The 11,365-nt window shown below is 45.0% G+C and overlaps 1 protein-coding gene across 1 annotated transcript; it reads left to right on the top strand.

Moving 5' to 3' along the window:
- Window positions 1–1,109: 1,109 nt before the first annotated feature.
- LOC117241597 lies at window positions 1,110–1,934 on the top strand. The gene has a single exon (XM_033507465.1). It carries the CDS (start codon window positions 1,110–1,112, stop codon window positions 1,932–1,934), a length of 825 nt encoding a protein of 274 aa, XP_033363356.1.
- Window positions 1,935–11,365: the final 9,431 nt, after the last annotated feature.

The raw sequence follows: 11,365 nt of genomic DNA, 5'->3' as shown, positions 1-11,365 counted from the left end.
GAAGGAGAGAGCCTGTCGAGGTTAAAAAAAGGGCAGACAGGGCAGAGATGAAGAGAGAAGTGACGATAGCTAAGGGCGGATACCCAAAAAGAAAGATAGTATCGCCGGCTGAAATTATGAGAGTTGGGGAGTATAAGAGGCCCCGAAGAGGAGAGGTCACATACGCCGAGGCGTGTGGGAGGGAGAACAGAGCGATAAGGGGTGACTTCAGCGAGGACTCCGAAGGGTGGATGAGGGTAGAAAAAAGGAAGAGGAAGAGGAAAGCTTCCTTAGAGCAAGCTACCCCGATGGTGCGTCCGGGAAATAAACGGCAGGTTGGTGCCGAAGAGAGAGCGTACCAAGGAACAGGAGGAGGAAGGAAGCCATTCTAATTAAGGTGGAGGAAGGGAAGGTTGCGAATGGCTTCATGTTTATAAGAGGATAATGGAGGTGAGGAGTTCATTGGAGGGAGCCACGGGGGTCCGTAGGACGAGAGCGGGCCTAATTGAATTCGATAGGACGGTGGTGGTTAGCGAGGAGGCGGCCAAATTGAGAGCCGCCTTGAGTGATAGTACGAAGGTGGCCGCTCTGGTGAACAGGGCGACCCTACAAATAAGGAACATCGATCCCCTCACCAGCAAAGAAGAGCTGGTGGACGAGATCAGGTCGCAGTCGGCAATTGAGGAGAATGCGGATATAGAAGTCAAATCTATAAAAGCGGCACCATGGGGCACGCAAGAGGCGGTGGTGGTCCGCCCAGCGAGTGGAGTGCCTAGTGACGAGAGAGAGGAGGCTGAGAACGGGGTTAACGATAGCTTCTGTAAGGCAGTTAGCTAATATTCGGCGTTGTTATAGGTGCCACATGTTGGGGCATGTGGCGGCAGGGTGTACTGTTGCATGTCATGGCAGGGAGTTGTGTAGGAGGAGCGGCAGCGCTGAGCATATAATGAGAGATTGTGATAAAGAGCCGAGATGCGCAATGTGTCTGAAACATGGTGGCATAAATGCAAGGCATGTAACGGGTTCGTTGGCGTGCCCTATGGAGCGTTTAGGTGTTAGGAATAGACGGGGGCCCAGTTAGGGTTCTACAAATAAATCTAAATAGATGCAGGCTTGCGCAAGACCTAATGATGCAGTGCGTATGCGAAAGCAGGGTGGACATTGTGGTCATCTCCGAGCCCTATAGGCAGTTGCCATTTTGGTTTAATGACGAGGGTGGGGATGCATCGATATGGGTCACCCTGTTTAATGGAAAACATGCGGCAAGCGAGACCCTGATAAGAAATGTAGGGATTGTAGGGTTCAGGGTTTGTGACGTATTTTGCGTCAGTGGGTATTGTTCCCCTAATAAGAGTAAGGGCCAGTTCAACGATTATTTGAAGGAACTGGAAGGGATCATAAAGGAGGGGAGAAAAAGAGCACCGGCGATTATGGTTGCCGGTGACTTTAATGCGAAATCCTCGGTGGGGGGGTCTAAGACGGACCGTAGGGGAACATGTCTGCTGGACGTTACAACGAGGAACGAGCTTATACCTATTAGGACGACGGGAAACTATTCCTTTCTGAGAAATGAAAGGACTAGTTTCCCGGATATACTTAGTGTTAATAGACGAATAAGGCTGAGTTGGAGGGGGAGTAGGGTCCTAGGTTGGTACTCAGCCTCTGACCATTTTTATATTGAGCATAAGTTTAGGGATGATATTAAGCGAGTGGAGGGTGGCGCCTTTAAATACTTGACAAAAGAGATGGATGTAGAGGGTTTTTTAAACAAATATGACGGAGTCTATGACGAAAATGGTTTTAAATTTGACGAGACGGCATGCGGCGAAGGGCTGTACATGAGTCTGGAGCATACGTGTGCCGTGGACTTGAAGAGGAGATACCCGGCGAGGGCGAAGAGGAGCGCCAACTATTGGTGGAGCGATGAGCTCGCTACGTTAAGGAGCGAACTCTAAGAGCTAGAAAAAGAGCCCAGCGAGCGGTGGCGGCCCGCAAGGATGATGCCGAGGTCCTGGTGGCCGAATTCAAGGATGCTAGGAGGCGGCTGAAAAGGGCGATCGGGCGCAGCAAGGAGCTGAGTTGGAAGAAGCGAACTGCACAGGAAGAGACATCGATCCTACCTGGCGAAGAAGGAGGGTTAGGCATCGAGGAAGTAGACATGAGGATGGCCGTTGGGAAATGCGATTCCAGGAAGGCGGCTGGAGTGGATGGGATTCCTGGCACTGTAGTGAGATTATTGGCGGAGCAAAAGCCTAGCGTTCTCCTGACAGTGCTCAACGGAATAAATACCTATGGAAAAATACCGGCGGTATGGAAATAGGCTAGGGTGGTACTAATACCCAAGCCTGGCAAAGATCCTGCGACGTCATCGGCGTATAGGCCGATTAGCATACTGTCGGCGTTGAGAAAGGTGTGGAAGCACACGCTGAAAATGCTCATCGAGAGGAGCGTTGGTCTGGATCCCTCTCATAGGGACCAGTATGGCTTTCTTCATAAAGGAGGGGGACTCTTGAAGCCCAGGATAGGACGGTCGCAGTTGCTGAAGAGTGCAGAAGGAAGGGCCTGGCGTGTGTTCTGGTCGCCCTTGATGTGAAGAACGCCTTCTACACTCTAAGGTGGGAGAGGATAATGGAGGAGGATCGAAGGAGACGGCTACCGGGACGGCTACAGGAGTTGTTAGCGGACTATCTGGCTGAGAGGAGAATACTGATACACTGTCGTGACGGTGTCGTAGGGAGGAACGTCTACACGGGGGTTCCGCAGGGATCGGTCTTAGGACCGTTACTGTGGAATCTCGTGTATGACGAGGTGCTGGAAGCGCTGGACCGGGAGAAGGATACCGAAGCAGTAGCGTTCGCCGACGATCTGGCGGTTCTACTCAAGCTCTGAGGGTTCCACGGCGTCAATGAGAAGATAAAGGCGATCATAGCCTTGGCCACTAGGTGGTGCTGCGAGACTGGAGTGCACCTGGCCAGGGAGAAGACGGAGGTTATCCTCTTAACAAGGAAGAGTATACCGACGATTTTTAACTTCGACGTGGGGGATGGGGGCGAGATTTCCACTAGCCGTGTTGTGAAGTACTTAGGGGTAGTGTTGGATAGTGCTAGGGGATTCTCCCCCACCTCAAAGCAGTTTGTGATAAAGCGGAACGGTCCTTGGGCGCCATACGGAGCCTACTCCCAGACGTCGGCGGGCCCAACGATTTAGTCAGGAGACTGTATTATGGTATCTGGGAGTCTGTGGTTCTATATGGCGCACCGATATGGGCCTCCTCCCTGGGAAGAGAAACAAATAGGACGATCATGAGAAGGGCATAAAGGGCGGCGTTGATCCGTATGTCTACCGCCTACCGTACGGTGTCACATGGGGGTCTGTGTGTGCTTACCGGTGGCATGCCGATTTACATCAAGGCATGGTTGCGGTGGAAGCAGTATGGAGTGAAGAGGCGGATCAACGAGAGCCCTGAAGAAATGGCACATGTTGGGCAAGAAGAAATGAAGGATTTGGAGACGGAGGCAGAGGACAGGTGGAGATTGGAGTGGGCGTTCCACAACCCCACAATTGAACTACGAGACTGGTAGAAGATCCGCTGATCTTCTACAAAAGAAAGAGGAAGATCAACTACCATACAGATGCAGATCCTTACGTAACACGGTATCTTTAACTGGTACCGTCATAGGATCGGCAAAGAGTCGCACACCAGTTGTTGGGATTGTGGTGCGGTGCTGGATGACGCCGAACATGTGCTCTTTTGGTGCCCTAGATGGACGGAGGAGAGAACGGAGTTGGAGGTCGCGATCGGTGAAGACTTTAAATTGGAGAACCGGGCCGTTGAGAAGATGGCCGCGGAGGAGCGGTTTTGGAATAGGTTTTATGATTTCTGCACAAAGGCGATGAAATGCCGGCTTTCTAAAGAAAGGGAGATGGAGGTCAGGAGAAAAAGGGAAGAAAGGAGGAGAAGAAGGACCAGAGCGTGTTGCGAAGTGGGCAATTCTTTTAGAGCAATTCAATTAGGCCAGGGAGGAGCATACTGCACATCGACGCGCTAAGTCGAAATCCGTTGCTCATGGTCATGCTGCTAGACGAGGACGAACAAAGGATTGTTGCACGGCTAAGGAAGCCGCATTTGCAAGAAGATAATCTGCGGTAGATCCGGGACAACATCGAACAGCACGAAGCTGGCGGATACGTTTCAAAGGACGAAGTTTTGTACAAAGAAATAAAGGAGATACCATTGCTGGGCGTGCCAAAGTCAATGCAGACTCGAGTGGTTCGACGAGCTCACGAACACGGCCATCTGGGCATCACTAAAACGGAAGCGTTATTAAACAGGGACTATCGGTTTGTGGGCATGCGCGAGAAGGTGGATAAGGTAGTGCAGAGTTGCATCGATTGTATCCTTGCGGAGAAAAAATAAGGAAAACGAGAGGAGTTCCTGAACCCTATTGACAAGGAGGAGTTGTCATTTGACACTTATCGTGTCGATCATCTTGGACCATTGCTATCTACGAAGAAAAGGTACCGGTATATCTTCGTGGCGATTGATGCCTTCACAAAGTTCGTTTGGTTGTATTCCACAAAATCAACAAGTTCTGCGGAAGTTATTCGCCATTTGAGGAAGCAGTCTGTAGGTTTCGGAAATTCGAGAAGAATTATCTCGGATCGCGGGACGATATTCACAGCCGTTGCCTTTGAGGATTATTGGAATGAGAAAGGTATACAGCACGGCTGGACTACAATGCACAAGTAGAAAGAGTGAAACGGACGCTTAATCCCCTATTGACGAATTTGTCTGCGCCAACACCAGACAAGTGGTTACACCTAGAGATAGCGCAAAGGTATTTGAACGCAACCACCAGCAGAACGTTACCCCGTTCCAACTCTTGTTTGGAACGCGGATGAGAATGCGCGCAGCTGGTCGAAGACGAGTGGGCCGTGATGTTCTAAGAGGAGCGAGATCAGCTACGCGTAAAGGCAAAAAACGGATCGAGGAAATTCAAGCTAAAAACAGACGGACGTTTAACAAGAGACGTAAAGAGGCAACAGCGTATAAGACAGGAGATTTAGTGGCGATCGAGAGGACGCAGGTCCTGGTCCGAAGTTGCAGTCGCAGTTCCTTGGGCCGTACCGCGTGGTAAAAGTCTTGCGGAATGACTGCTATGTGGTACAACGAGAGGGCGAACACGAAGGGTCACGAACAACAACCACGGCGGCTAATCGCATGAAATGGTGGGACGTTGTTGAAGTCAGAGGTGAGGGTGAAATTAGTGATGATGAGCACATCCGAGGGCAGATGTGATTGTCAGGTACGGCCGAATGTAGTATCATGCACGAGGGGCCTAAGAGGTGTTGTGCGGATCGTAAACAAGCGGTTGCCTAGGTGTGAATTATAAACAAGCGGTTGCTCAGCATATGCGTACTGGGGCTATGACAAAAGACAAGGGGATGCTAGGGGACGATAAACGAATTAACAGGAGTATGAATTGAGAAGTCCGAGAGTGCGGATTGCGTTATCAAGATGGTGTTGTTAAAAGAGAGTTGAATTTGCGTTGACGAATTGTTAATTAATTATCTAATTGTTTTAATTATTATACGTTTATTGCAATTGGGTCATGTTTAATAACCACTGTTTTCTGTTTAATTAACATCTGTTTAATCCATTTATCATTAATAAACTAATCATAATAATTTACGATATGGACATTTGATAACTAATAAAACAAGTTTAAGTCGTCATATTATCCTTTCTGGGGACGACTCTGAACAGGTATCCAATGTCAAGAGCGCTATAATTGTCCGAATAACTACCGACATTGGCGCTGAGATTATGCGGGAGATAGAGGAGGTGCAGCTGTCGCTCCTTCTAAAGGCCTGAAGGCTACCTATGTTCATAGGCTCAGGTAGCCATCCCATAAAGTACGACCGGTTAGAATATACGCGCTTCTGCGTGAAACGATGCGTATCCTCGAAAATGAGGTTAATCTCTTCCAGGCGACGGTGGCGAGTCCAACCTTAGGGCGACTTCAAGAGGTGTGGATCATTCCAAGAGGTCTCGTCATTCCGGCAATGAATTTGGGAAGAGATCGCGGTGCCTCAGAGAAACTCGGACAATGAGATGTCATTCGCATGTCAACGTCGGCGCTCAGAAAATGTCTTATTAGACACTAGTTACCTTCAAAGACAAAGAAATTCTGACCTGGCCTGGCCAAAATAATGCTCTAAAGAAAACCGGCCACGTTGCTGCTATTATCCTTGCGAAAGGCATAGCTACAAGATATCAACAATATTTTACGACAAAGAGCAAGTTAACTCCATTATATTATAAGATTTCTATCGTAAAACGATGTTATCAAAAACTTTTGCACGTAACTGTATATATAAATTAGCAACAAATTAGCAACACTGCGGTTTAAAGACTTACTTCAGGTTAAACACAGACGTTGATTCAAGAATCACCCAAAATTTAATGAGCTAGAGAGGAGCAGAGTTCAGTTCTAAGTTCTGCTGGGTCTGCCATTTAAGGTCTATCTACGGATTGATTGATAAAACAGATTTTAAGGATTTCAATTATTCTACATATTCGAAAGCCTTTCATAATATTATAAACTTTTGTGTTCTAGCTTCCATCATTATAGTATATTAGTATGATTAAAATGATTGCCATTTTAGCTATTCTATTAATATTACTATATTCCTTGTACAAATATTGTTATTTGATATTTCTATTCTTTGATAAATCTCTTTAAAGATAGTAACCTGTAAATTTCTACACGCCCACGATCGCTAACCACTCTCGATCTTACGAGATACCATTGGAGTAAAGCGCTGGTCTAAAGATCAGTGCCTGCTGGCCAAACACTAAACTTCGTAAATTGCCCCCCAATTGGTTTTCGAATAGAACTCTTTTGCTTGCTGTTACTTCGCAAACAGCTTCAAGGACTGTTCACAATGTAAAGTTGCAGAGGACAACCTCTCTGACGGATACTTCCATCGTGAATCTTTGTTCGCGAATAGAATAGAGTTGGTTCCAAACAGAGGACATAAAAATTTGGCCATGCAGGTCCTAAACCGTAATTCCTTCCATATATCCAATGATTGTTCGCAAACTGTTCAACAGCGTGATCTCGGTGACCGAACTTTCCCTGAACACATTTAATGAATAGCACACTTCAATAACTGTAACTTCAGTAACAATAAAAAAATTAAAAATATGTATACATTAAGATATCTACTAATTATTACACATTATATATGTCGGGTTTACATTAGAATTAGGGTTAGGGATGTGAAACGAATCTTCGTTTGGGTTACACATTGTCGTTATGCAATAGAGAAGACATTGACTAGTGCAAATACGATTATCATAGAACCGGACAAGTAACCGTGGTAGTTAGGTACTCGAGAAACTAATGACAATGATCCTAGGTTCAATAACGAATCCGCGGTCGACGGGATGATAGATGGACGTACTCACAAAATCTAAGTCGGACGCGTAATATTCACTGGTCGTAAAGGGTTACTCCTTTCATCAATGAGGTCGCGAGCGAGAGTGTCTTTCCGCCCCGATGATGCCACAGAGGAAAACTATAATGGGGTGTGTCTAAGGACACGAGATCATCGGATTCGTCGAGAAAAGCCTTCGTTCAGAAAGTAAGGGAAATTGGCGTTGCTGCTAATTGGTCAATCTCCATATCGGTGGTTAGAAAAAGATGCTAGCCGCCCTCGAGGGAAAGTTCCTAGTGGGAGACGTCGTTCGTTGAAAAAATAGGTCTCTCCTGTCTTCCCGTAGTTGGGGCAAAGACTGTTTGTCTGTTTGAAGGACTTTAGATAACTAGATCTTAGTGTTTATAACGGCCCTCGGGCTAGCTGATCACGTACTGTGGAGACGTGTCGGCATCTGGTATCCATCATACCCGAAGGATAGGATCTGCATGTGGTGAGCCACGGGACAGAAACCGTTGGAATGTTTACTGTCGCGTGCCGCTACAAATATTTCTTTTAAGGAGAGCTATAGAATTACTCCGTACCTTTGTTAGACAAAGCGTACATCCCGTGACCGCGGCTACGTTCGGCGACTGGCTGTCGCATCGAGCCAAGTTCATTATCACAAATCACGAACAAATACAATCGGATTGAATAACTACAATTGTTGAATTACAGCTATAGTAGACTCTAGGTTACAATGTTGCGGGATTATCCAAAGTTTCAAAGGCTCCGGTGTTCTTTCATCTCCGACATATAAATAAGCGTAGCGACATAGAAGAGAGAGAGATAATTCCTTAGTTCAGAGTTCCTCAGTTCCCCAGTTCTTGTTAGTCTTGTTAATCGACGTGTTTGCATTTGTCAATTTGTAAATTATCGCAAATCTATCAAATTAAAATCTTGTAATTAATAAGAGTGAAAACATATTGCGAACGATTCGAGTAACTTCGAGTATTTGAAATTTCAACGACAATTCTGTCAATTTCCAATTAGGATATGAATAAACATTTTTTGTGAAGAATATTTGTCTAATAATATAATAGGATTAAGCGAACATTTATTTTCACCAACTTTAATCCTCTCCCGTGCCAGTACTCCTGCGCGTAGCAGGTTAGCCGAAACGTGGAGTTTAATTGTCAATCGCATTAAATAACAGACAACACTACAATTTAATCTGAATTCAAAAATTAACGGCAACACAACCAAAACGAACCAAACAAAAACGTAACAATATTGATTTCTGATCCGGAGTCTAATAGTAAATTTGTCTTAGTTTTTAAATCTGGGGAGACTATTCTAGCGGTGAGAGTACTTGGAGTTTCGTTCATTTTTATTGAAACAATCCGGAGAGTCCAAATCTGAGTCCGATCCTTGGTGATTTTCTTTTGTAAATTCTTCTCGTATTTTCTTCTCTTTTTGATCCAGCAGGAAGGTTTTCCCACAGTATTTGGTGGTGGTTCCGTTGGTTTTACAGCCGGCTTTACATTCGCTCTGGGTTTTGTTGTAGATCGTGTAGTTGATTTTACGGGGATCGCTGCTCGTGTTTGTTTTACTGGCGTAGGCGCCGGCTTTCTTGCTACTGCCTGTACTCTCGGGCGATTCGGAATATCGTTCCTTCGTGGCTCGCCCCATTCTCCCGAAGGACGTGCCCGGTTTCCCGATTGTTCCGATGCATAGGGTACGATTATCCTAGCGTCTACTCTGGCTTTGAATGTATAACAATCTTTTATCAAATGCCCAGGTTTTTTTGCAATAATTGCATGTTAGCGCATTTTGTCTCGGAGCGTTTGGGCCATTTTGCGGCGGCGATATGGGTCTTCGATCCTGGCGGTTGTTTCCGATGTTTTTACTATTGCTCGGGGGACGAACGTTGTTACGATTGTAATTGTTCGGAGGTGTCGGACGTTGGTATTGCGTTCTGTCGTTTGCTCGTTTTAATTCTCGCGTTGCTTTAACGGCTTGGCGATACGAGTTCTTCTAAAGAATGGTATCCCGCTATTTTTACTCGCAAATATACCTCGTTTGGGAGTCCCTTAACGAAGGCCTCCCTTGTGTCCCAATCTATTGTGTCTTGAACATCCTGAGATATAATACCGTAATCACATCTTTCTCCGTCCATTATTGCTAACCTAAGGTTTCTGGCGCGATCTATATAGTCTAGTATGTCTTCCCCCGGTCGTTCCAATATTGTTCCTAATTCTCCCTTATATTCGTTAAGGGATTTCCCTGGGCCGAACATATCCTTTAATTTGTTCCCGAAATCGTCCAAACTGTTTAGCTGACTGTCCTCTACGGCGAGGTACCCGTGCCCGCGAAGCTTATTCATTAATAATTTTACCAATTGAGGCTCCTGATGCCGCGGAATCATGTTTCGTGCGCGCTCGCATGCTCTTAAAAATTGAAATACTGAGGGTCGATGTCTGTCGAATATTGGTACTGACTCGATTGCGTCTTTTAACTTGATTGGTTGGGGGCTACCGTCTGTCGGTATTGTCACCTGAGGAATTATCGGCAGTGATACGGGTGTCTCGATTTCCTTTTTTGTTTTGAGTGAACGCATGTCGTCTTGTAATTCATTGGTTTTTGTACTCATGTCGGCTCATTACTCGAAAATTTGCATCACATGCTCTTAGTTTTTCTGACAATGTCAAGAGCGTGTCTTCGTTCAATGATTCTAATGGAGTTGCCATATTCTCTATTATATTTTGTCAATAACCGTAAGAACTTTAATCCTCTGTGGAGCGCATCCCACCGCTGCCATGAAAAAAATATTTTAATTGTTATTGTTACGTTTTCAATTGAGTTGTTGTTTTAGTTTTTCTTTTTTTTTATTCTTACTTTCTTGGGCCCGTTACTATAGTAATTTACAATTATATGTATATGTATGTACGTATATGTATGTATATGTATAAATATGTATATGTATATGTATTTATCCGTGTAAGTTGTCGATAATGATATTGTAGTCATCTAGGGGGACAACGGGGCAAGTTATCTTTCCAAAAGCCAGAAAACTTTTTTCGGTTTCGGTAAGATCCATGTAAGCGTTTATACACTCAGTACTGGATGTCGCGGGTTGTATCTGTGACATATCTATATCGCACATTCGGCAATGCTTTGCTGTAGTTCGCTCCGGTACTCCACACAGCAAGTGTGTTGGCGTATCTTCGTGTAATTCTTGATCCTCCGGATCCAATCAGTCTTGACAAATAAAAACATATTGGAACTAGTAAGCAGAGCGGATTAGATGGACGCAACAACTGAATAACAATTCCTCGTAAGCATCCGGGTAATCCTTAGGTAAGATTCCATCCGGAAGGTATAACAATTGGTTCTTCTGATTGTTAAATTCAACGCCCATTCTGTGTAACAGAACAAAAATATTTTATTATTAACATGTCTCGCTTTATTATGAAGTTTTTGTTGATTCATTTTGTCAGTGCGTCACAATGGGATTTTCCTTTCGGGGTATTGCCTTTATCTTTCAGTGTTTCATATATTCCTTCTAATTCGTCAATCATGGACGGGTTGATAGCTGATTACGATCCAGTTTTCCCTTCTCGTGACTGTTCGTTAACAGATTTTAACATTTTTGCTACTGTGTATTGTATTAATTGTCATTTATTATTTCTTCTTAATCCGTTCACCATGAGTAGTTAAGGGTTTAATAATTTATTATAAGGTTTTAATCCATGGTTTGTTTCTCGTGGCTGGTTACAACCCCTCTTCTTCTTGCGCTGGAATACTACTTGCAGTGAATAAAAAATGAACGAAAAAGGATAAACTAAATAAAAGAAAACAAAACAAGATATGCACTGGAACAGTCCGCATGGGAACCTCTGACGAAGATACCTCCGTATGCATCATTAAACGTTAATATCGAAATGACCAAAACCTATGTTCA

The sequence above is a fragment of the Bombus vosnesenskii genome, unplaced genomic scaffold (genome assembly GCF_011952255.1).
Source record: "Bombus vosnesenskii isolate JDL3184/JDL3185 unplaced genomic scaffold, Bvos_JDL3184-5_v1.1 scf7180000016203, whole genome shotgun sequence".
NCBI classification, from domain to species: Eukaryota; Metazoa; Arthropoda; class Insecta; order Hymenoptera; family Apidae; genus Bombus; species Bombus vosnesenskii.
Note: the sequence above shows the minus strand (reverse complement) of the source record. Positions and strands in the feature narration are given on the sequence as shown.